The sequence below is a fragment of the Heterodontus francisci genome, chromosome 14, assembly GCF_036365525.1.
Source record: "Heterodontus francisci isolate sHetFra1 chromosome 14, sHetFra1.hap1, whole genome shotgun sequence".
Classification (NCBI taxonomy): domain Eukaryota; kingdom Metazoa; phylum Chordata; class Chondrichthyes; order Heterodontiformes; family Heterodontidae; genus Heterodontus; species Heterodontus francisci.
The window spans coordinates 107,752,824-107,780,250 of record NC_090384.1 but is presented as its reverse complement, the minus strand read 5'-3'; the positions used below and the strand labels follow the sequence as shown (position 1 = coordinate 107,780,250).

Genomic DNA, 27,427 nt, shown 5'->3' with positions numbered 1-27,427 from the left:
TCCAGCAATGCCAATTTTTAAATTCTTATCCTTGTTCTCAAAACCCTACATGGCCTTGTACCTCCCGATCTATGTAACCTCCTCCAGGCTGACAACTCTGAGATCTCTGCACTCCTCCAATTCTGGCCTCTTGACAATCCTGATTCTGATTGCTCCATCACTGGTGGGTGTGCCTTCAGCTGCCAAAGCCCTAAACCTCTCCATCTTTCTACCTCGTTTTCCTCCTTTAAAATGTTCCTTAAAATCAAGCACTTTGACCAAACTTTCAGTCATCTGCCCTAATATCTCCTCAAGTGGTTGAGAATAAAGAACAGTACAGCACATGGACAGGCCATTCGGCCCTCCAAGCCTGCGCCGATCTTGATGCCTGCCTAAACTAGAACTTCTGCAATTCCGGGAACCGTATCCCTCTATTCCCATCCTATTCATGTATTTGTCAAGATGCCTCTTAAACGTCTCTATCATACCTGCTTCCACCACCTCCACCGGCAGCAAGTTCCAGGCACTCACCACCCTCTGTGTAAAGAACGTGCCTCGCACATCCGCTCTAAACTTTGCCCCTCTCACCTTAAACCTATGTCCCCTAGTAACTGACTCTTCCACCCTGGGAAAAAGCTTCTGACTATCCACTCTGTCCATGCCGCTCATAATTTTGTAAACCTCTATCATGTCGCCCCTCCACCTCCGTCGTTCCAGTGAAAACAATCCGAGTTTATCCAACCTCTCCTCATAGCTAATGCCCTCCAGACCAGGCAACATCCTGGTAAAGCTCTTCTGTACCCTCTCCAAAGCCTCCACATCCTTCTGGTAGTGCGGCGACCAGAATTTCACGCAATATTCTAAGTGTGGCCTAACTAAGGTTCTGTACATCTGCAGCATGACTTGTCAATTTTTATACTCTATGCCCCAACCGATGAAGGCAAGCATGCCATATGCCTTCTTGACTACCTTATCCACCTGCGTTGCCACTTTCAGTGACCTGTGGACCTATACGCCCAGATCTCTCTGCCTGTTAATACTCCTAAGGGTTCTGCCATTTACTGTATACTTCCCACCTGCATTAGATCTTCCAAAATGCATTACCTCACATTTGTCCGGATTAAACTCCATCTGCCATTTCTCCGCCCAAGTCTCCAACCGATCTATATCCTGCTGTATCCTCTGACAATCCTCATCTCCACCAACCTTTGTGTCATCCGCAAACTTACTAATCAGACCAGCTACATATTCCTCCAAATCATTTATATATACTACAAACAGCAAAGGTCCCAGCACTGATCCCTGAGGAACACCACTAGTCACATCCCTCCATTCAGAAAAGCACCCTTCCACTGCTACCCTCTGTCTTCTATGACCGAGCCAGTTCGGTATCCATCTTACCAGCTCACCTCTGATCCTGTGTGACTTCACCTTTTGTACCAGTCTGCCATGAGGGACCTTGTCAAAGGCTTTACTGAAGTCCATATAGACAACATCCACTGCCCTTCCTACATCAATCATCTTCGTCACTTCCTCAAAAAGGGCGGCACAGTGGCGCAGTGGTTAGCACCGCAGCCTCACAGCTCCAGCAACCCGGGTTCAATTTTGGGCACTGCCTGTGTGGAGTTTGCAAGTTCTCCCTGTGACCGCGTGGGTTTTCGCCGGGTGCTCCGGTTTCCTCATACAGCCAAAGACTTGCAGGTTGATAGGTAAATTGGCCATTATAAATTGCTCCTAGTATAGGTAGGTGGTAGGGGAATATAGGGAAGGTGGGGATGTGGTAGGAATACGGGATTAGTGTAGGATTAGTATAAATGGATGGTTGATGGTCGGCACAGACTCGGTGGGCCTGTTTCAGTGTTGTATCTCTAAATAAAATAAAAAATAAAATAAATAAAAAACTCAATCAAGTTAGTGAGACACGACCTCCCCGTCACAAAACCATGCTGCCTCTCGCTAATAAGTTCGTTTGTTTCCAAATGGGAGTAAATCCTGTCCCAAAGAATCCTATCTAATAATTTCCCTACCACTGACGTAAGGCTCACCGGCCTATAATTTCCTGGATTATCCTTGCTACCCTTCTTAAACAAGCAACAACATTGGCTATTCTCCAGTCCTCTGAAACCTCACCTGTCGCTAATGAGGATAAAAAGATTTCTGTCAAGGCCCCAGCAATTTCTTCCCTTGCCTCCCTCAGTATTCTGGGGTAGATCCCATCAGGCCCTGGGGACTTATCTACCTTAATGCTTTGCAAGACGCCCAAAACCTCCTCCTTTTTGATAGTGTCAAATTTTGCTTTATACTATATTTTGCCACTGCTGAGGGCCTTGGGATATTTTATTATATTAAAAGCGCTGTAGGGATGGGCAATAAATGCTGGCCTAGCCAGCGACGCCCACATCCCATGAATGAATAAAAAAAATATAAATACTAGTTGTGGTTGTTGCTGCTACTGTACCTCCCCTAAGGGTGGGTGTTTTACAGATGATTACTAGCTCAGTTTTTTGTTTGATGTTAGATAAATACATTTGGCATTTCCAAACATGCAAACATAAAGCTGTCTATAATTTTTTAATATCATTGTACTATTATGAAGTCCTGTAACATTGATCACAAGTCGTGGGAGACAGTTGCCAGTGATCACCAGAGCTGGCGGTGAGTCATAAAGGCGGGGCTAAAGTGTGGCGAGTCGAAGAGACTTAGCAGTTGGCAAGAAATAAGACAGAAGCGCAAGGGGAGAGCCAACTGTGTAACAGCCCCGGCAAACAAATTTCTCTGCAGCACCCGTGGAAGAGTCTGTCACTCTAGAATTGGCCTTTATAGCCACTCCAGGCGCTGCTTCACAAACCACTGACCACCTCCAGGCGCTTACCCATTGTCTCCCGAGACAAGGAGGCCAAAGAAGAGATGATTGTACTATCAGAGTACAATCCAGTGAGAAGGCGGCCTTTAAGCCCATCATATCTGTGCCAGCTCTGTGAAAGAGTTATCCAAATAGCCCCACTCGTCTGCTCTATCTGCATAGCCCTGCAAATTTTTTCCCTTCAACTATTTAACCGGTATATGTGTTATAAAAAAGTCTTAACACATTAATAAATACACGCTACTCCCATTAATTATTGAGGTGCCTTGTTTCATACTGCTAGTAAGAAAGAACTTACATTTATATAGAACCATATCATGTCCTCAGAATGTCTCAAAATACATCATAACCAAAAAATTATTTTGAAGGGCAAAAGGACCAGTTCTGTATACAGCAAGATCCCACAAACAACACACGAAATGAACAGCCCATTATTTATTTTGTGTTGTGATGGTTGAGGGAGGAACACTGGCCAGGACACTGGGAGAACTCTCCTGCTCTCCTCGACCAACGCCAGAGAATGTATCTCAATCAAATTCAAGTTCAGGCTGCACTGTACAAATAATCCAGGGATAACCCCAGAATTGTCCCTGGGGCCATTCCACAAAAGGCCCACTGTCCCTTCACTATATTTAATACTGAACAAGCAGACAGAGCCCTGGTTTAAAATCTTATCCGAAAGGCGGCAGTTCAGCATTGCCGCAGTGATGCAATGGAACGTCACACATCATTAGGTATGACAATGGTGCAGTGGTTAGCACCACAGCCTCACAGCTCCAGCGACCCGGGTTCAATTCAGGGTACTGCCTGTGTGGAGTTTTCAAGTTCTCCCTGTGACAGAGTGGGTTTCTGCCGGGCGCTCTGGTTTCCTCCCACAGCCAAAGACTTGCATGTTGATAGGTAAATTGGCCATTGTAAATTGCCCCAAGTGTAGGTAGGTGGTAGGAGAATGGAGGGAATGTGGGATTAATGTAGGATTCGTATAAATGGGTGGTTGTTGGTCAGCAGAGACTCGATGGGCCGAAGGGCCTGTTTCAGTGCTGTATCTCTAAACTAAAAAAAAACTAAAATCTAATTAGGTGCTCAAATCCTGGATTGTGGCTAGAACTGGTTCACCAATGTCCTTTGGGGAAGGAAATCTGCTGTCCTTACCTGGTCTACCTACATGTGACTCCAGACCCACAGCAATGTGGTTAACTCTTACATGCCCTCTGAAATGGCCTAGCAAGCCACTCAGTTGTACCTAACCGCTACGAAGTCAATGAAAAGGAATGAAACCAGATGGACCACCCGGCATCGACCTAGGCACCGGAAACGACAACGGCAAACCCAGCCCTGTCGACCCTGCAAAGTCCTCCTTACTAACATCTGGGGACTTGTGCCAAAGTTGGGAGAGATGTCCCACAGACTAGTCAAGCAACAGCCTGACATAGTCATACTCACAGAATCATACCTTACAGACAATGTCCCAGACACTGCAATCACTATCCCTGCGTATGTCCTGTCCCACCGGCAGGACAACCCAGCAGAGGTGGCGGGACAGTGGTATACAGTAGGGAGGGAGTTGTCCTGGGAGTCCTCAACACTTGCCTGGATGGGTGCAGCTCCAACAACACTCAAGAAGCTCGACACCATCCAGAACAAAGCAGCCTGCTTGATTGGCACACCATCCACAAACATTCACTCCCTCCACCATCGACGCACAGTGGCAGCAGTGTGTACCATCTACAAGATGCACTGCAGCAACGCACCAAGGCTCCTTAGACAGCACCTTCCAAACCCGTGACCTCTGCCAACTAGAAGGACAAGGGCAGCAGATGCATGGGAACATCACCACCTGCAAGTTCCCCTCCAAGTCACACACCATCCTGACTTGGAACGATATCGTGGTTTCTTCACTGTCACTCAGTCAAAATCCTGGAACTCCCTTCCTAACAGCACTGTGGGTGTACCTACCCCACATGGACTGCAGCGGTTCAAGAAGGCAGCTCACCATCACCTTCGCAAGGGCAATTAGGGATGGGCAATAAATGCTGGCATAGCCAGTGACCCCCCCATATCCCATGAATGAATTAAAAAAAAGCTACCAGCTGAGCCAAGCAAACACTGCATCTTAATAATTATCTTCCATAAACAATAAACAATACAATAAACATAAACAATACTACCCCTCCTGTATCAGTAAATTGCAATCTAGTACTGTGCTCGAATAGGAGGTGGTCATATGGCCTCACGAGGCTGTTCCGCCGCCATTCAATAAGATCATCCAAACTTGCTGCAGATGTGGTTGCCTGGGATCACGCTGCTCTCCATAAACCCGTCCATACTGCAGATACAGCACACCTGCATTGCCATCTCTATCAAACGTTGGAAAACTTTAATTTTCTAAAGTTTTATGTAATAGTTCATTTGGTTTATTTATAGTTTTTGAAAAGTAATTATTTTAACTAGCTTAAATTAACTTAAATATGTAAATTAATTAACTAAATATATAAATTAATGTATTTAACTTAATATACAAATAACTTACTTTTATATATTTTTTATATATATGTATATAATATGGTGATTAGTATTTTTGCTGCACACTGAATACCAAGTGAAGAACAGTAAGTAGCTATTCCCTTGTGAACAATACAATGCTTTCCTCCTTATTACAGCTGGCAATAAAAGCCAAGGCTATCAGATTGGTCAGATTAATGACTCAGAAAAGGTCAGTCACGGAAATAGTATAAACCTTCATACAAATAACAGCTCTACATCAATTCATTTATAAAGGAAGGAAAATGTGATGGATACAGTAAATATCTACAAACAGCAATGCTAGGAAAATATAAAGATTGCATTTCTGTTTCTAAGTGTTTTAGACCAAGCTGGCCATTGCCTACTCACCATGTCCCACATCCAAGTGCATGGGATACAGGAGCATAGCTGTTACGTTACTGGATCAGTAAACCTGCTTGATTGGCCCCATCACCATTCACTCCCTCCACCACCGACGCACAGTGGCAGCAGTGTGCACCTTCTACAAGATGTCCTGCAGCAAAGCACCGAGGCTCCTGCGACAGCACGTTCCAAACACGCGACATCTACCACCTAGAAGGACAAGGGCAGCAGATGCATGGGAACACCACCACCTGGAAGATCACCTCCAAGTTACACACCATCCTGACTTGGAACTATATCGCCGTTCCTTCACTGTCGCTGGGTCAAAATCCTGGAACTCCCTTCCGAACAGCACTGTGGGTGTACCTACCCCACATGGACTGCAGCGATTCAAGACGGCGGCTCACCACCACCTTCTCAAGGGCAATTAGAAATGTGCAAAAAATGTTAGCCTAGCCAGCGACGCCTACATCCCATGAACGAATAAAGAAAACGGACGCGAGGACAACTCCCACCATGGTAACTGGGGAATTTCAATTCTGTTAATTAAATAATATCTGGGCTAAAAAGCTAGTATCAGTAATGGTATGCATGAAACTACCAGATTGTCATAAAAACCCATCTGTTCACCAATGTCATCCTTACCCAGTCTGGGCCCAGGTGTGATTCTAGAACCACAGTAATGTGGTCAACTCTTAACTGCCCCCTGAAGTGGCACATCAAACCACTCAGTTGTACCAAACCCACAGCAAAGTACAAGAATAAAAAAGCCGGACAGATCAGCCTGCACCAATTGAGGCACCGGATTCAGACATAACAATAACACACCCAGCCCAGTCGACTTTTGTACACCTCATTAACACCTGGGGACTTGTGACAAAATTGGGAGAGCTGTCTCACAGACTCGTCCAGCAACAACCTGGCATAGTCATACTCACAAAACCATAGATTTCAGCTGAAATCCCAGATCCCTCCATCACTACAACCAATGGATCAAATCGAAAATCTGGAGTCCTGCCGCAACCAGTTGTGAATGGTGGTGGACAGTTAAACAATGGCTGTGTTTGCTGACAATGCAAGCACTAGGTGGTGCAGTACTGGCACATGTGCGAATACAGCCTCATCCACTGAAACATCACTATCTGCGACGTCTCAGGCAGCTGCCAGTAATAATGATGGCACCAACTGAAAGGTCACTGTCTGCGACGTCTCAGGCAGCTGCCAGTAATAATGATGGCACTGCTCAATTTATCACAAAAAATGAATTAAACTCAAACCACCTCAATGTGATCGCTGTCCCACCGCCAACAGTATCCCACTCCCTCCTGCCATTGTGCTTCTCTTCTTGCTCCCCGCCTCCCCTCAGCCACTCACTCCCAGCCTTATTGCTTCCCCCCTCTCGGCGGCTCGCTCCCCGCGTCGCCCCATCACCCCTCGGCCACTCAGTCCATCCTTGGCAACTCGTTCCCCACGACTTCTCCGAACGGCATGGAGCGATTGGCTGAGGGGGGACGTGACAAGACCAGGAGTGAGCGGCCTGGGGAAAGCGGCGAGGCGGGGAACAAGGGGCATAGGGGTGGAGCAGTGAAGAACAAAGAACAGTACAGCACAGGAACAGGCCCTCCAAGCCTGCGCCGATCTTGATGCCTGCCTAAACTAACACCTTCTGCACTTCTGCTGACGGGAAGCGAGCGGCAGGGGTGGGGGGCAGTGGAGTAGCTGGGAGCGATTGGCTGGTGGGGGGGGAACAATGAGGCTGGAAGTGAATGGCCATAGTGGTGAGGCGGGAAGCGAACAGCCGAAGTGGGCTACTGTTGTTGCAGGGGTGGGGGGTGGGTGTGGGGGGAATGAAGGCGATTGCAGCCATTCAGGTGTGAGGCAACGCATGGATTTCATTACGTCTGCCGTCATTGCGTGGTGATGTCGGTGTGCGCATGCCCAGATTCATACTGGCAAGCTGGCAAATCTTCGGAAGCACTGATTACGTCGGCGATTGCTCTGCGCATGCTCTGCATTGTCAGGAAACACGCCGTTAAACAATTAACTGAAGGAGGAGGCTCCATTAACATCCCCATCCTCAATGAAGGCGTGAGTGCAAAAAACTAGGCTGAAGCATTTGCAGCCATCTTCAGCCAGAAACGCCAAATGGATGATCCATCTCGGCCTCCTCCTGAGGTTCCCACCATCACAGAAGTCAGTCTTCAGCCAATTCAATTCACTCCACAAGCTATCAAGAGATGGCTGAGCACACTGGATACAGCAAAGGCTATGGGCCCCAACAACATCCTGCCTGTAATGCTGAAAACTTATGCTCCAGAACTAGCCGTACACTTGCATGTGTAGCACCTAGAAACAGTGGCAGGAAGTAGTATTGAGATTTGAGGAGCAGGGAGTGGGAAAGTAACTGGCATGAATTGCCAAGCAGATGTAGCTGGGAATGTCTGGAGCAGGGCATAATGGCATGAAACCGGGAGTCAGACATTCAAAGTAAAAAAAAAAGAACATAATAAGAGTAGGAGTAGACCATACAGCTCCTCGAGCCTGCTCCACTATTCAATACGATCATGGCTGATCTTCTGCCTCAACTCCACTTTATCCCAATATTCCTTAAACCAGAGACCAAAAATCTGCCTATCTCAGCCTTAAATATATTCAATGATGGAACATCCACAACTCTCTGGGGTAGAGAATTCTAAAGATTCACAACCCTTTGAGTGAAGAAATTTCTCTTCATCTCAGTCCTAAATGATCAGCCCCTTATCCTAAGACTGTGCCCGTGCTCTAGATTCCCCAGTCAGGGGAAACAATCTTTCAGTATCTACTCTGTCAAGCCCTCACAGAATCTTGTATGTTTCAATGAGATCCCCTCTCATTCTTCTAAACTCCAGAGGATATAGGCCCAATTTACTCAGCCTCTCATCATAACACAACCCACTCATCCCAGGAACCAATCTAGTGAACCTTCACCATTCTGCCGTCGAGGCAAGTATATCCTTCCTTAGAAATGGAGACCAAAACTGCACACAGTACTCCAGGTGTGGTCTCACCAAAGCCTTGTACAATTGCAGGAAAACTTCCATAATCTTGTACTCCAAGCCCCTTACAATAAAGGCCAACATGCCATTTGCCTTCAGAATTGCTTCCTGTACCTGCATGTTAACTTTCTCTATTACTTGTACGGGTACACCCAAGTCCCTCTGAACATCAATATTTAGAAGTTGCACACTTCTTTTTAGAAAGTGTTGCTTTTCTATTCTTACTACCAATTCTGTGCTGAGATTTCCATTGATGATAACGTGAATTAAGCATAGAACTGGGCCGGGGCATTTTTCATACTAGGATGAAGGATCCCTTCCTGTTTGAACACCCATATGGCATGGTTTACAGGGAGTGTCCAAGATTGGTTCCATTACAATAGTGGGACAGGATTTCAAACCTGGAGCTGCTTGACCCTGCGATCTGTTGTACAGACAGAGACACGTAAAACTTTCTGATCTGATGCCGTGCCTTCATTTCAAACACACAGCTCTTAGTCCATCGATCATGATGTCATTGCCAAACACAAATGATTTGACCTCCGTTGAATTGATGGAAGTGGATCTTTGCCAGATAAACTGTATATTTCTGTCGTTCCAGATGTGAAAGGATGGCGATCCTTGGAGTGCAGCTTCGCAATGGGCCATTGCACTTGGTGCGAGTATAAGACGCGAGTTTCACTGGGGCAATGTTGCTCAAGCTATTGTTATCAGTGCAGATGCTATGGCCCTGATAACTACAGGGGAGGTGGGGAAGGTGCCAGGATCACGTAGCAAGGTTGGAGATGCAGAGGTCATGCCAGATTTAATGGCAAGAACACATTATGATTTTTTTCCCCTCTGTTTCCGGTCAAATGACAGGCTAGTCCAGCTGTTAGGCAGGAAAATCAATGGCAGAAGGCTGCCAGCGAAGACCCTTGCGGCAATCCGGAGAAGGGAAGGCCAGAGACCGGGACATGGGGGTGAAGGCAGATGTCGGCTGTGATGAGGAGAGAGAGTCACGATTAACAGTGGGGAAATAGAATAGAGCACTCCACAAGGTGTGCTGTAAAAAGGCATTTACTTTGTTGAGCTGGTAGCTTCTGCCTCCCTTCAGTTACAGGCATTCTTGAGGCCTGGCAACAGTTGAATTTGAAGCAGGCTCCAAACAGCATTGTGGAAGCCCAACTTAAATATGGTAATGAAATGTCCCACAATGGGACACTTGCATGCCACAAAACCCAGCGTTGTAAAAACATCAATGGGTGCATACGCAATGGGATGGGGCCACGTTCCTGTTTATTAATTTTTTTAAGCCCCATCCCCCTGCCCGACGCACTCTCACTTCCTGTTGTAGGGTGAGGGTGTGGGTAATATCAAGACTGATCCATTGGACAGCACTGGCAGTCACTTGACATGATCGATGACAGAGATTCTCTAATAATTAACTGTAGTCATGTACCAGGAAGATCTAAGTATAGTAGGTGTTGTAACTCAATGCTTTTATCATAAAAAAAAGCCCCAACTTATTCTGTGGGACAGCAGCGTACTTTATGCATTCATCTGGAACACCTCTCCACTGTATTTTAGCGGCGGTGTGAACACAAGTAGTTAAATAAGTTATCACTTCACTAAAGGGGCAAAAGGTTGAATTTCAGACACCTGTTCAGAGTTTTTATATATTTGTACCCACGGCATAAACGCAGATTAACTCAAACGTTACGAAAATATTGTTAATGCTTTGGTGTTTCAGTAAATTCTATAAAACTCTTTGGATGGTACCATGAAACTGTTCTACACAAGTGCATGTTTAATTGACATTAAAAAACCATAAATAATCTATCCTTTTGTTTTATAAAGGAACATTAAATAGATGTGCTGCTCTCATCCAAACAAAGCCTCAGCAGACTTCCTGGAAGAACTGAACTGAGATCACGACACAATCCAGACACTGCACAGAAGTAATATGTTGTAACACAATTTCGTCAAGCATTTGATCTACAACTGTACGGACACTTGGCTCCACAAGTGAGGCTCCTCATAACTCACAAGCAATGAAGCTACCAGTGAGTTATGACCATCCCCCTGGAGGGACGTATTCCATTTCTCACTGATGCTGGAGCAAATTCTATTTACAAGGACAGATATTGGTCATGATGAATCTCGAGCAAGCTCTGGTCTCTCAGTGAAATATTACTAGCTTGTAGTTGGAGGCCAGAAGCTCCATTCGTGTTTTGCAGATTCCCCAAGTGGAAAAGAATTACAAATACATAATCGTAGGCAGCTGCTAACACGGATTCTGGCGCAGAACCAGGCAATGCCTTTATATATTATACAGACAAAAGCGAAGGACAGGTATGATCAGTCAGTCCATCGATCCTTGTCTCCTATATAGAGTTATGTTAACCACAGGCCACGGAGGGGGTGGATGTTTATTTATTATTTCACACAATTGGGTGATCTTCTTTGGTGTTGCTCACAGGGCGGGTTCAAGGGAAATGTCCATCGCTAAGGTGGAGCCCACCAGTGCTGCAGAAGGAAAGGAGGGGCTGATGAAGCAGGGACGCCACCACAGCATCACAAGAGGTAGTGATGGACCTCAATAGGGCAGGAAAACTCTTAAGACAGGAGGCTTCAAGTAAGAGCATAAGAGCAAGACTTGAGGAAGAGCAAGATGCTTCTAGGACTTCTTCCTCCATTTGAGTCCATCGGGACCATTATCACTGCTGCCCAGGGCCAATGCTATTTTCCACCTGGCTTTCTTTGGGAACAGTGCTAATAATGGCAATGGGGAAGAGTGAGGGGTATGGGATGGATGACCAGGCCCCACCCTCTACTGGCATTTACATTCAGCAGATGGGAAAGAGCCAGCCAGTAACAGTCCAGGAGTGGGTGGGTAACTGAGATCAGGATGGTAAAGATACCCCACTGTCCTGTCCAATTTCAGCAATGAAACTGATCATGCAAGGGTATCTATGTCAATGCAAGGAGTATAGCAAATAAAGCAGATGAGCTGAGGGCACAGATAGACACGTGGCAGTATGATACCATAACTATTACAAAAACATGGCTTAAGGAGGGACAGGAATGGCAGCTCAACGTTCCTGGTTATAGGGTTTTCAGACGCGATAGGGAGGGGGATAAAAAAGGAGGGGGAGTGACAATTTTCGTCAAGGAAACTATTACAGCTGTGAGGAGGGATGATATGTTGGAAGGTTCATCAAATAAGGCCATATGGATTGAGCTAAGGACCAAAAAAGGGACAATCACACTGTTGGGAGTGTACTGTAGACCCCCAAACAGTCAGAGGGAGATAGAAGAGCAGATATGTAGGCAAATCTCTGAGAAGTGCAAGAACAAATAGGGCAGTAATAGTAGGGGATTATAATTACCCCAATATTAACTGGGATAGCTTTAGTGTGAAAGGAATTGAGGGAACAGAATTCTTGAGGTGCACGCAGGAGAACATTTTTGCCCAGTATGTAGCAAGTCCAAGAGAGGGTGCAGTTTTAGACTTAGTTTTAGGAAATGAAGATGGGCAGGTGGAAGGAGTGGCAGAGGGAGAGCATTTTGGTGGTAGTGATCATAATTCAGTCAGTTTTAACATAATTATGGAAAAGGATAGAGATAGAACAGGAGTTAGAGTTCTTAATTGGGGCAAGGCCAATTTTAGTAAAATTTAGCTAAATTACTAAATTTAGCAAAAGTGGCCTGGAAACAGCTACTTGAAGGCAAATCAGTGTCAGAACAGTGGGAGGCATTCAAGGGGAGATTCAAAGGGTTCAGGGTAAACATGCTCCCACAAAGAAAAAGGGTGAGGCAGCCAAATCTAGAGCCTCATGGATGTCAAGGAGCCTACAGGGTAAGATTAGGCAGAAAAGGAAAGCTTATGTCCGACACCGAGAACTCAATACTACAGAAAGCCGAGAGGAATATAGAAAGTGGAGGGTGAAATCAAAAAGGAAATTAGGAAAGCAAAGAGAGGGCATGAAAGAATATTGGCAAGCAAAATCATGGTGAACCCAAAGATGTTTTATCAATACATTAAGAGTAGATGGATAACTGAGTAGAGAGTAGGGCCGATAAAAGACCAAAAAGGTAACCTATGTGTAGGAGCGGAAGATATTGGTATGGTTCTTAATGTATACATTGTGCCTGCCTTCACAAAAGAGGGGGATGATGCAGATACTGTCGTTAAGGAGGAAGAGTGTGAAGTATTAGACATGATAAACATAGGGAGAGAGGAAGCATTAATGGGATTAGTATCCTTGAAAGTTGATAAATCACCAGGGCCGGATGAAACTTATCCTAGGCTGTTAAAAGAAGCAAGAGAGGAAATAGCAGAAGGTCTGACCATCATTTTCCAGTCCTCACTGGATACAGGTATGGTGCCGGATGATTAGGGAACTGCTAACGTTGTACCTCTGTTTAAAAAGGGAGCGAGGGATAGACCGAATAATTACAGACCAGTCAGTCTAACCTCAGTAGTGGGAAAACTGAGACAGGATAAACTGTCACTTAGAAAAGCACAGGTTAATCAAGGAGAGACAACATGGATTTGTTAAGGGAAGATCTTGTTTGACCAACTTGACTGAATTTTTTGAAGAAGAAACATGGAAGATAGATGAGGGTAGTGCAGTTGATGTGGTCTACATGGATTTTAGCAAGGCTTTTGACAAGGTCCCACATGGCAAACTGGTTAAAAAAATAAAATCTCATGGGATCCAGGGAATTGCAGCAAGGTAGATACAAAATTCGCTCAGTGGCAGGAAACAAAGGGGAATTGTTGACAGCTGTTTTAGCAACTGGAGGGCTGTTTCCATTTGCATTCCGCAGGACTCAGTACTGGGTCCCCTGCTTTTTGTGGTGTATATTAACGATTTGGAAGTAAATGCAGGAAAGGTGGGATTAGAATAGGTGGATCGTTTTTCGGCCAGCACAGACACGATGGGCCAACTGGCCTCCTTCTGTGCCTTAAACTTTCTATGATTCTATAAGCAGGAGAACAGTGTTTGCAACGATCGGTGTTGGCAGAACTGTTTCCCTTCTCTATTGCGCATTTCTCTTAGTGGGGGGAAATTTTTTTCAATTCATTCAATCATGGGTTATTGGCTTCGCTGGCAAGGCCTGCATTTATTGTCCATTCCTAGTCAACTTTCAAAAGGTGGTGGTGAGCCGTCTTCTGGAATCACTGCAGTCCGTGTGGTATAGGTACACCCACAGTGCTGTTCAGAAGGGAGCTCCAGGTTTTTGACCCAGCGATGATGAAAGAACGGCAATATAGTTCCAAGTCAGGATGATGTGTGACTTGAGGGGAAACTTGGTGGTGGTGTTCCCATACATCTTCTACCCTCGTCTTTCTAGGTGGTAGAGGTCGAGGGTTTGGAAGGTGCTGTTGAAGATCGAGTGCCTCCCCATTCTCGTGATACTTTGAGATTTATATTTATTGGGTTTGGACTGTTGCAGAGATGGAACAGTCTCCGTTTATTAACAGTTATTTAAGTTATTTATCTATATTTATGCCACTTCTTCATCCTTACCAACAGATGCCAGGAGAAAGTGATTTCAAAGCTGAATGGGCCTTAGAAGAGAACACTGCATCCATTTACAGCCCTTTTTTTCAGTACCTGTGCTTTAATAATGACAGGTAAAGTTCAGATGACAGGAATGGCAAGGAATGGTTCAAATCTCCCTCCACTTAGAGAAGGCACAATGGCGAAGAGAATTATCTTAATCGTTAATTCACACAAAATCCGTCCTCCTGCTTGCGCGATTGGCCTCGCTCCAGAACCCTTGCCTGAGCGACCACTCAAGATGCTCCACAGTAGCACCCACGCAATCATGTTCAGCATCCTGACTGTAGTGCTGGCGACTGCTGCATCAGTGAAGGAAGGGCAGTCTCGGACCGGGTGGTATCATCCCCTCTGCCCCACTGCTGTCACTGGCTCAAAGACATCCTCTTGTCACACCCTGATCAGCACTCAGAATTTAAATGCTTCTGCACAAGAAAGTTTGGACTCTGCATTGCAGCAGCCTCACAGCTACCTCAGCTTTACATGAGATTGTATCAAATTATTTCTTTTCCAAGGCCATCCAATCTTTTGCTGGATCCGAGAGCTTCAAGGGAGCTTCAGGGTTTTATAAACCATCTTTGTCTCCTCTAGATACAAATAACTATCCTTCTAGTACCAACCATTCTGTGCGTGCTTGACCTTCAATGAATCCCATCAATCACAGCCTTCATAGCACATCTCTCGATAGTGAGGAGCTGTGTTCGTCACCATGTCAACCCCCGATTACCAATCATTTTCATTTCCCAAATTTCACTCAAGATGGTAGACAGCACTGTCAGTCTACTGCTTATATTCAAAGGCACTACTTATCAATACTTATCGCCCTCCACTACATGATGGAGTTCGAGACTGAGAAAGTAGGAAGAGAAGGAAGCTGGGGCTCTTGAGAAAAGAGAAGGATGAGGGGTGACCTGACAGAGATCTTTAAGATAATGAAAGGGTTTGATAGGGCAGATGTAGAGGAGTCTAAAACTAGAAGGTCATAAATATAAAATAGTCAACAATGAATCCAATGAGAAGTCAGAAGAAACCTCTTTACTCAGAGAGTGGTTAGGATGTGGAATGCACTATCATAAGGAACAGTTGAGGCAAATAGCATAATTCATTTAAGGGGAAGCTCGATAAACACATGAGAGAGAAAGGAAGAGAAAGTTATACTGATAGGGTGAAATGAAGAGGAGTGGGAGCAGGTTTCTGTGGAGCATAAACATTGGCATGAAATTGTAGGGTCCAATGGTCTGTTTCTGTGCCGAAGCAAGGAGGTAAAGGAGGGAGACATCCAATACCTGCACTGGTACAAATCACAAACATCCTGCATGTCAGAGATCCTGGCTCACCGTCCCTCGCCATTCTCAAACTCTCTGCCGTCTTCACTTTCCTCTAACAGCTATTCCATGCCCCATTGCAAAAACTAAAGGATAAATTTTTTTGAGCTTTGAGTGTGCCTGCTATTTTCTACTCTACACTGGATTTGTAAAAAATCCTGTCAGTGGCATTGACCTTGCAAAATTTATCTTTCCAACTCTTCCAATGGCTTCTCCTTTGGTGCCCAGACAGTTCCCTCTACCATCCCCCCAGGGTGCCAGCCTCTTCTTCATTTATAAGCTAACCTATAGCAATGATTGGCTGGAAGTATAGGATCAGAATGAACACATGTGCCAATAGCACCCATATCTCTCTCTTATCTTTTCAATCAATCCCAAGTCTAATGCAATTCTCTAACTCCCTGTCCAACATTAGGAGCTGGATGACATGAAATTGCCTCCAGCAAAATGTCACAAAAAATATTTTTAAAAGTCCATCAGGCTTCAAGGAACACTGATTCCCTGGGCCCAGAAGGTCAAGCAGAATAGGGTGGAGGCCCACTGCACTGGTCCTTTATCTTCTTTACTTTTCCCTGGGATTTCCAAGGCTTTTCTCAAGAGAAACAGCTGGGTCTGTGCCAACAGTAAGCATTCAGGTGTGACTGAAGTGTGAGGAAGCACTCTTGGTGCCTCAATTTCCTCTCACTGGCTTAAAGTTTATTGGAGGAATATTCATTCACTTCTCAATTCATACACAGCTTTGAACACCAGAATCTAAAACCTCCTTCAACCCCTCCATTCATCTCAATTCAGTCCTATCCAAGTACAGATCAGGAAAGTGAGTGCATGACTGAAAGCCTGGCTTGGAAGGAGGCGTTCCATTTCATCGGATGTTAGCAGCAGTACTGGGATAGGAAGGAGCGATACCGTTGCACCTGAACTGGACTAAAGTCTTAGCAGAAACAATAAATGGAACTGTAGAAAGGACTTTAACCCAATAAAGGTGGTGGAGGGTCTGGGTAGGAAAAAAATCTGAAAGACTAAAAAAAAAGAGAATATAAGAGAAAATTTCTCACTGACACGATCAAGGCTCAGAGATGAGGAGTGGTCACTTGGGTGGAGCACTGGAGGAGAAACAGCACACACAATCTGTTCTCCCAGCAAGCAGTCAGTTATAAAGAGCAGAGCAGAGAGAAGTGGACCAAGTTGTCAAGAATATAAAGAAACTATAAAGAGGTAAAAAGCCCAGTTGATCTCCCAATGACTCAGTAAGCTATCCAATAAAGAGCTGAGTTGAGGTGACTTGCTTTTATTCAGCGATCAGAACACTTTGTGTGACTTGTGTGGATTTTTCCCCACACACCCCAGACTTTGATATTAACCACAGCTAAAAAGGAGCAACAACCACCGTACTGGGGCTAATTTCCCCCCCCACCTTCTGTACTTGGGAACCACTTGTTCCCAGGTGAAATGTTGAGGAAAATGAGTCTAAATTGGATTCAAAAGCAGAAGGAAGGTCAAGGTTAGGCCCCACGATGATTTTGGTGCTAGTCTGGCTATTCTGGCACTGCTGGTTTGTCTCAGCAGTCACTGGGCTCAGATCTGCTGAACAATGCATAGTGATGTGCTAGGTTTTGGCAATTCCCATCCCACTGATATTGGCAGTGGGGTAGGAGATGCAAATCTATCCCAGCTCCATAGCAAAAACAAACACTCTGACCTGCCCTCAGTCAAATAAACCAGAGGACTGCACTGCTACAGAGGTCATCAGCACTGTCAACACTTACAGTTTCATCAATATTTTATTGATTTTCAGTTCATTGTTTTAATTTATAGTAATAGAAAGGAGGCAGGAAAGAATTCTCTCCCACTTTTCTCCTGGTGAACTTGACCCATTAAAACAATAGCACAAAATCAATTAATCATTTGTGATACTGCGAGTTGGCAATATTGGATCTAATAAGCGCGTACAGCTTGATTTCCTGCTCTGCTGTAGAAAGGACGGTGAATGCAGGCCAATAGCTACAGTGTGAGGAAGAAATAAATGGTCTTTTTTACTAAAAGGGAAGATTAATAGGTAAAGCTTGCTAGCTTTTAGAGATAAGGATGTCCACAGTTAAGGCAGCACAATGAGGGTGCATCCTATTTTATCTGGATTTGTTAAGCATGCTGATCCAATCAGAAAAACTCCTTTCAAATTGGTTTGAGTTAATTAGTGCATTGCCATTTGCTTTCATGGCACCTGCTGATTTTATTCCGAAGTCTGCTGGCATAATCGCAAACTGAATCATGTAAAGCTACTGCAATACGAGAAGCTGGGATCCTGACTGAAACAACGTTAGCACCAACATTACCTTAACCATTCAAAAACTGCCCTGTGAAAGGGTTTCACCTGTCCTGAGAGTCTACACATCAAGTATTCACCATCTTTCAAATTTTCTCTCAATTTGAAAAGACCTGAACAAGTATCACAAAGAGCAAAATAAAATAAATTTGATTTATACGCTATTCTGTTCCCTTCACAGATGTGCACTGATTTACAAGATTATTTTTGTTGGTGTTTTGTAAATAATGCTGAACGAAAACCATCATGATAGCATATGCAGCAAAACATGAATTTACTCTTTTTACCTCTGGTGTCCCTGGGTTTTGTTGCAAGCAAAAAGGGTTCCCCTCTAGTGTGAGTATGTTCAGCTTGCTGCACAGAGCTACATAGTGGATCTGCACAATATCATCAATGTTGTTCCCTTCCAGGTCTAGCACTTCCAGGTGTTCCAGCATGCTCACGGGGCTGACATCTGAAATGCTGTTATATGCCAAATACAGTTCCTGCAGCAAAGGTAAGAAAATATAACTCATAGGAACAAATGTAGGCCATTCAGCCCCTCAAGCTTGAGCTGTCATCCAATTAGATTACGGCTGATCTGTATTTCAACTCCATTTACCAACAACATCACCCTGAATGGCCTAGCTCTAATTTTGAAGTTGTGCCTCCTTGCCCTAGTAATTCACCTCCAGGGGAAATAGTTTCTCTCTATCTACCCTATCAATTCCCTTGATTAACATTCAGACTTGGGCTGATAAGTGGGAAGTAACACTTGCACCACACAAGTGCCAGGCAATGACTATCTTCAAAAAGAATCTAACCATCTTCCCATGACATTCAACAACATTACCATCCCTGAATCCTCTGCTATCAAACATCCTGGGGGTTACCACTGGCTGCAAGAGCAAGTCAGAGGCTGGGAATTCTGTGGCGAGTGACTGCCTCCCCAAACCCTGTCCATCATCTACAAGACACAAGTCAGGAGTGTGATAGAATACTCTCCATTTGATTGGATGAGTGCAACTCCAACAACAGTCATGAAGCTCAACACCGTCCAGGACAAAGCAGCCCACTTGATCATCCACCACTGGCACACAGTGGCAGCAGTGTGTACCATCTACAAGATGCACTGAAGCAATTTGCCAAGCCTCCTTAGACAGCATCTCCCAATCCCCTGACTTCTACCACTTAGAAGGACGGCAGCAGATGCACAGGAACACTATCACCTGCAAGTTCTCCTCCATGTCGCACACCATCCTGACTTGGAAATATATCACTGTTCCTTCACTGTCGCTAGGTCAAAACCCTGGAACTCCCTTCCTAACAGCACTGTGGATGTACCTACATCACCTGGACTACAGGAGTTCAAGAAGCAGCTCTCCACCACCTTCTCAAGGGCAATTAGGAATGGGCAATAAATGCTGGCCTTGCCAGCGACACTCACATCCCATAAACACAAAGAAAAAAACATTTTAAAAAGCCAGAACAGATCACACCTCAATCTTCTACACGTATGATCAGGAGTGGGCTGCGTGAAAGGGTGGCGGAAGCAGATTCAATAGCAACTTTCAAAAGTGAACTGAATAAATATTTGAAAAGGAGAATTGTGCAGTGCTACGGGGAAAGAGCAGGGCAGTGGGACTAATTGGATAGCTCTTTTAAAGAGCCAGCACAGGCACAATGGGCCAAATTAACGCCTTCTATCTTGTATGATTCTATCATTCTACGAACCCACCTTGTTATGTAGGAATACACCCCAGGATTTTACTGCCCTGTCTCTCTCCCGGTCATCTCACTCTATTGTGGCACTAGTTTAGCAACGGAACCCTGCAAACAGCCCACTCCTCTACAATATTGTATAAAGTAGCAGAGAAAATAAAACTCAGCAACCACAGTAATGTCAGGAAGGAAAACCTCTCAACCTCCCAAGAGTAGTGACTAAATACAGACCTCACTCGGTAGCAAAATAACTGGAAACATTCACACTTGAAAAATTCTGAATCTTTATTATTTAAAAGCAGCTCAGTGTTCAAAATTAGAATGAACTGGGTATTCACGCAGGCTTGTAAACTACTTACACTTTGGTCTCCTGATGCAGGATGTGTTCCAGCATTGTAATAGAGTCACAGACACTTGTTATTCTCTGCACAATGAACTTGAGAAACTCAATATTCAGGCAGCAATGATTCAGAAATCCCAACTAAAACGTTTTTCACTATTGTACTCAGGCATTTCAGAATTATTACTATATATGCGTAACTACCTGCTACAGTAAGATGTACGTAGCAGTATTAAAACAGAGAAACAAGAGTTAATATCTCAGGTCCTTTCATCAGAACTCAGGTCATTGACCTGAAACTTTTTCTCTCTCCACATGTTGCCTGACCTACTATTTCCAGCATTTTCTGTTTTTATTTCAGATTTCCGGCATCCGCTGTATTTTGCCTTTGCCTCTCTCAGATTGCTTGTTGAAAGAGCTGGCACAGACTCAATGGGCTGAATGGCCTCCTTCTGTGTTGTACAATTCTATCCTTCTGTGTTGGACAATTCTATCCTTCTATGGAATTAACACTAACTGTTGCTGTTGTCCAAGTATGACAATTGAATCTCTGCCAATTTCTGACCAGGTGACTTTTATCACCTTTCTAATTGGCCGTTTTCTACTTTTGTTATTCACTAATCACATGACAAAAAAACCTGTGTCCCAATTTCTATATGGCTCCAATCATGTTCTGACAAAAAATCTCCCCATGAAATAGCTGCCTAACAGTTTCTTCCCCCACTCCATATATACATTAAAAAATAATATTTATCAGAGACATGAAAAATTCACAAAGAGAAATAACAAACTTATAAAAGTGGCCTCAACAACTTTCTGTGTCCCAGTAACAATGTGGCACAGCCTGCTGGATGCCTGAACACCCCAAGCTCTGGGTGTACCCAGCGAGCCAACGCCATACATTCAGGGATAGGGAAAGATTATTTCCTTCGGATGGGGCCTCACTGCCAAAGTGGTATTAATTTAAAATTGTCACCAGGAGAGTGAGGACAAGGGTGAAGAGGATTTGTTTCACAGATAGGGCTGAGGCACATGGAATGCTTTTCCACAGGCAGAGATTCAGGCAAAAACCACTGCACTTTTTCATTGCAAACTGGATAAATATTTGAAGAGGAAAATAAAGGGAAGGCACAGGCAACGGTATTAGTTTGGGATTGATACTGGGCTAAGGGGAGAGAGCGGGCAGTGGGCATAGTTTGAGACTGATGCAGGGCTATGGAGAGAGAGCAGGGCAGTGGGATTACTATTTTTGGTTACATAGAATTATATAGAATGTACAGTGCAGAAACAGGCTATTCGCCCAAATGGACTATGCCAGTTAAGCTCCATGCTAAGCCTCCCACCCCTCTTCATCTAAATCTACCAGCATATTCCTTTCTCCCTCATGTGTTTAGCTAGCTTCCCCTTAAATGTATCTATACTCTACACCTCAATTATTCCTTGTGGTAACGAGTTCCACATTCTAACCACGCTCTGGGGAAAGAAGATTCTCGAGACTTCACTATTGGATTTCACAGAATTGTTACAGTGCAGAAGGAGGCCATTCGAACCAACGCGTCTGCACTGGCTCTCTGAAAGAGCAATTTACTCAGTTCCATTGCCCCACCTTCTCCTCGTAACCCTGCACATTCTTCCTTTTCGCCTGAAAGTCTAATTCCCCTACAGGAAAGATGTGATTAAGCGAGAGAGGGTGCAGAAAAGATTCACAAGGATGTTGCCTGGTTTGGAGGGCTTGAGTTATAAAGAGAGATTGGATAGGCTGGGTCTGTTTTCCCTGGAGCGAAGGAGGCTGAGAGGGGACATGATAGAGGGATATAAAATTATGAGAGGCATAGATAGGGTAGATAGCCAAAGTCTGTTTCCCATGGTAGGGGTGACTAAAACTAGAGGGCATAGATTTAAGGTGAGAGGGAGGAGGTTCAGAGGGGATCAAAGGGGTAAATTTTTCACACAAAGAATAGTGGGTATCGAGAATGAGCTGCCTGAGGAGGTGGTGGAGGCAGGAACAGTAGCGACATTTAAGAGGCATCTGGACAGGTACTTGAATGAACAAGGCATAGAGGGATATGGAATTAATGCAGGCAGGTGGGATTAGTATAGATCGGCATTATGGTCGGCATGGACGCAGTGGGCCGAAGGACCTGTTTCTATGCTGTACGACTCTATGACTCTATGAATGATCAATTGAATCTACCTCCACCACACTCACAGACAATGCATTCCAGATCTTAACCACTCTCTGCGTGAAAAAGTTTTTCCTCATGTCACTTTTGCTTCTCTTACTAAATACTTCAAATCTGTGCCCTTTCGTTCTCGATCCTTTCACGAGTGGGAACAGTTTCTCTCTGTCTACTCTGTCCAGACCCCTCATGATTTTGAATACCTCTATCAAATCACTTCTCAGCCTTCTCTTCTCCAAGGAAAACAGTCCCAACTTCTCCAATCTATCTTCACAACTGAAGTTCTTCTTCCCTGGAACCATTCTCATGAATCTTTCAGAACATAAGAACTAGGAGCAGGAGTGGGCAATTCAGCCCCTCAAGCCTGCTCTGCCATTTCAGACAATCATGGCTGATCTCATCTTGGCCTCAACTCCACTTTCCTGCCCGTTCTCCATAACCCTTCAACCCTTCACTAAATAAGAATCTATCTCCTCCTTAAATTTACTCAATGTCCCGGCATCCACCACACTCTGGGGTAGTGAATTCCACAGACTCACTACACTTTGAGAGAAGTAATTTCTCCTCATCTCTGTTTTAAATCTACTACCCCTTATCCTAAAACTATGACCTCTCGTTCTAGATTGCCCCACAAGAGGAAACATCCCCTCTATGTCTACTTTGCCAATCTCCTGAATCATCTTACATACCTCAATTAGATCTCCTTTCATTCTTGTAAACTCTAGAGAGTAAAGGCCTAAACTGCTCAATCTCTCTTCAAAAGACAAGCCCCCCATCTCTGGAATCAATCTAGTGAACCTCCTCTGAACTGCCTCCAATGCAACGACATCCTTCCTCAAGTAATGGGACCAAAACTGTACACAATACTCCAGGTGCAGTCTCACTAATGCCTTGTACAGTTGCAGCAACACTTCCCTACTTTTATATTCTATTCCTTTAGCAATAAATGCCAAAATTCCATTTGCCTTCTTATTACCTGCTGCACCTGCATACTAGTTTTCTGCGATTCATGGACGAGGATACCCAGATCCCTCTGCACCGAAGCACTCTGAAGTTTCTCTCCATTTAGATAATAATTTGTCTTTCTATTCTTCCGACCAAAATGGATAACCTCATACTTATCCACGTTAAACGCCATCTGCCAGATTTTGGCCCATTCACCTAACCTATCCATATCCATTTGTAAATTTCTTACTTCATTATTGCAACTTACTATCGAACCTATTTTAGTGTCATCTGCAAATTTGGCTATAGTACCTTCTATCCCTGCACCCAAGTCATTAATATAGATTGTAAATAGTTGGGGCCTGAGGACCGAACCCTGTGGCACCCCACTAGTTACATCTTGCCAACCACAAAAAGATCCAATTATCCCGCTCTCAGTTTTCTGTTGGTTAGCCAATCCTCTATCCAAGCTAATAAATTGCCCCTAACCCCATGTGATCTTACCTTGTTTATTAACCTTTTGTGCGGCACCTTATCAAATGCCTTCTGGAAGTCTAGATATACTACATCTACAGGATCCCTATTATCCACTTCACTTGTTACATCTTCGCAGAATTCAAGCAAATTAGTCAAACACAATTTACCCTTCATAAAACCATGCTGACTCTGATGGATTGAGTTTTGATTTTCTAAATGTCCTGTTATTAGAGTCAGAATAGTACAGCTTAGAAACAGGCCCTTCGGCCCATCGGGTCCATGCCAATCACAATGCCTATCTATACTAATCCCACCTGCCTTCATTAATTCCATATCCCTCTATGCCTTGCTCATTCTAGGACCTGTCCAGATGGCTCTTAAATGTTGATACTGTTCCTGCCTCCACCACCTCCTCTGGCAGCTCATTCCAGATACCCACTATTCTTTGTGTGAAAAACTTACCCCTTTGATCCCCTAAAAACCTCCTCCCTCTCACCTTAAATCTATGCCCCCTAGTTTTAGTCATTCCTACCATGGGAAACAGACTTTGGCTGTCTACCCTATATATGCCTCTCATAATTTTATATATCTCTATCATGTCCCCTCTCAGCCTCCTTCGCTCCAGGGAAAACAGACCCAGCCTATCCAATCACTATAACTCAAGCCCTCCAAACCAGGCAACATCCTTGTGAATCTTTTCTGCACCCTCTCTCGCTTAATCACATCTTTCCTGTAGTGCGGCGACCAGAACTGCACACAGTACTTCAAATGCAGCCTAACCAACGTTATGTACAACTGTAACATGACGTCCCAACTCTTGTACTCAATGCCTCGGCCGATGAAGGCAAGCATGCCATACGCCTTCTTCACCACCCTGTCTACCTGTCTTCCAGGGAACTATGTACTTGCACCCCAAGGTCTCTCTGCTCAACAACACTCCCCAGGGCCCTGCCATTCATTGTATATGTCCTGCCCTGGTGTAACTTCCCAAAATGCATCACTTTGCACTTGTCTGCATTAAATTCCAATTGCCAATCCCTTGCCCACTTTCCCAGTTGATCTATATCCTGTTGTAACCTTAGACAACCTTCTTCACTGTCCACTAGACCACCAATTTTGGTTCATCTGCAAATGTACTAATCGTGCCCCCTACATTCACATTCAAGTCATTAATATATATGACAAACAACAGAGGGCCCAGCACCGATCCCTGCGGCACACCACTGGTCACCGGCCTCCAATCTGAAAAACAACCCTCCACTACCACCCTCTGCCTCCTATCACCAAGCCAATTTTGTATCCAATTTGCTAGCTCATCCTGGATCCCATGTGTTCGAACCTTCTGGACCAACCTATCATGCGAGACCTTGTCAAAGGCCTTGCTAAAGTCCATGTAGACAACGTCCACCACCCTGCCCTCGTTAATCCTCTTGGTCACCTCCTCAAAAAACTCAAATCAAATTCGTGACACATGATTTCCCACGCACAAAGCATTGCTGACTATCCCTAATCAGACCTTGCCTTTCCAAATGCATATAAATCCTGTCTCTCAGAATCCCTTCCAATAACTTTCCCACCACTGATGTAAGGCTCACCGGCCTGTAGTTCCCTGGCTTATCCCTGCTGCCCTTCATAAATAAAGGCACAACATTAGCTATCCTCTAGTCTTCCGGTACCTCACCCGTGGCTAACGATGATACAAAAATCTCTGCCAGGGCCCCAGCAATCTCCTCCCTCGTTTCCCATAGCATCCTAGGATACACCTGGTCAGGCCCTGGGGATTTATCCACCTTAATGCGCTTCAAAACCTCCAACACCTCCTCCTTTGTAATGTTGATATGCTCCAGGATATTGCTGTTCCCTCCCTTGAACTCACTAGCTTCCATGACCTTCTCCACGGTAAATACAGACGAGAAGTATTCATTTAAGACCGCACCCATTTCCCGTGGCTCCACACATAGATTGCCACACTGATCCTTAAGGGGACCTACTCTCTCCCTAGCTACCCTTTTACTCTTAATATACTTATAGAATCTTTTAGGATTCTCCTTTATCTTATCTGCCAGAGAAACCTCATGGCCCCTTTTCGCCCTCCTAATTTCCTTCTTAAGTGTACTCCTACATCCCCTATACTCCTCGAGGGACTCGCTTGATCCCAGCTGCCTATACCTGACATATGCCTCCTTCTTTGTCTTGACCAGACCCTCAATATCCCTCGTCAGCCAAGGTTCCCTCGACTTGCCAGCCTTGCCCTTCCATCTAACCGGAACATGCCGGCCTTGAACTCTTCACGCCTCACTTTTAAAAGCCTCCCACTTGCCAGACCTCCCTTTACCTGTAAATAGCCTCTCCCATTCAACTTTTGAGAGTTACTGTCTGATGCCATCGAAATTAGCCTTCCCCAAATTTAGGACTTCAACCTGAGGACCAGTCCTATCCTCTTCCATGACTATCTTGAAGCTAATAGAGTTATGGTCACTGGTCCCAAAGTGCTCCCCTACTGACACATCAACAACCTGCCCATCCTCATTTCCTAAGAGGAGATTGAGTGTAGCCCCTTCTCTAGTAGGGCCATCCACATACTGCTTCAGAAAACTATCCTGCACACACATAACAAATTCTTCCTCATCTGATCCCTTAGCACTAAGGCAGTCCCAGTCAATATGAGGAAAGTTAAAATCACCAACTATTACAACCCTATAATTCCTACACCTATCTGTGATTTCCCTACATATATGCTCCTCCACTTCCCTCTGACTATTGGGGGGCCTATAGTATAATCCCATCAAAGTATCACCCCTTTCTCATTTCTAAGTTCTACCCATATGGCCTCGCTGGACGTTCCCCCCGGGATATCCTCTCTAAGTACTGCTGTGATGTCCTCCCTAATCAATAGTGCAACTCCCCCTCCTCTCTTACCTCCACCTCTGTCACGCCGGAAGCTGCCAGTCCTGCCCATCCCTCAACCACGTTTCCGTAATAGCTATAATATCACAATCTCATGTACCGATCCATGCTCTGAGTTCATCTGCCTTACCTGAAAGGCTTCTTGCATTAAAGTAAATGCAGTTTAGCCTACCAGACCTTCCATGCTCCCTGTCCTGCCCCTGCCCGGCCTGCCTACTGGACTTGCTTGCTTTAACCTCTACATTTGCCTCAACTATCTCATTGGAGAGACTACTACTTTGGGTCCCAACCCCCTGCCAGACTAGTTTAAATCCTCCCGAGTAGTACTAGCAAACCTCCCCGCAAGGATATTGGTCCCCTTCCAAGTCAGATGCAACCCGTCCTTCTTGTACAGGTCACCTCTGCACCAGAAGAGATCCCAATGATCCAAGTAGCTGAAGCCCTCCCGCCTACACCAGCTCTTCAGCCACGCATTCATTTGCCTTATCCTCCTATTCCTACCCTCACTAGCACGTGGCACAGGGAGTAATCCTGAGATTACAACCCTAGAGATCCTGCTTTTTAACCTTCTGCCTAACTCCCTATATTCACTTTGCAGGATTTCATCTATCTTTCTGCCTATGTCATTGGTACCAATATGGACCACGACCTATGGCTGCTCACCCTCCCCTTTCAGAATGTCCTGCAGCCGCTCCAAAACATCCTTGACCCTAGCACCAGGGAGGCAACATACCATCCTGGAGTTTCGTTTGCAGCCACAGAAAAGCCTATCTGCACCCCTTGCGATAGAATCCCCTATCACTACAGCTCTTCCACCACTTTTCTTCCTCTGCTGTGCAGCAGAGCCCTCCGTGGTGCCACGAACTTGGCTGTTGCTGCTTTCCCTTGGGAGGTCATCCCCCCCTAACAGTATC

The 27,427-nt window shown here is 44.9% G+C and overlaps 1 protein-coding gene across 10 annotated transcripts in view; it reads right to left on the bottom strand.

Moving 5' to 3' along the window:
• The window catches only part of lrrc56 (leucine rich repeat containing 56), a 222,911-nt gene that overhangs the window by 68,874 nt on the left and 126,610 nt on the right, over positions 1-27,427 (bottom strand). For 9 of the 10 annotated variants that reach the window (XM_068046725.1, XM_068046723.1, XM_068046727.1 and 6 more), the window contains one exon: positions 18,251-18,448. The exons of the other annotated variant lie outside the window; for it this stretch is intronic. In XM_068046725.1, the coding sequence (XP_067902826.1) occupies positions 18,251-18,448 (198 nt within the window). The remainder of the gene's footprint in view (positions 1-18,250; positions 18,449-27,427) is intronic. 10 annotated transcript variants of the gene reach the window in all.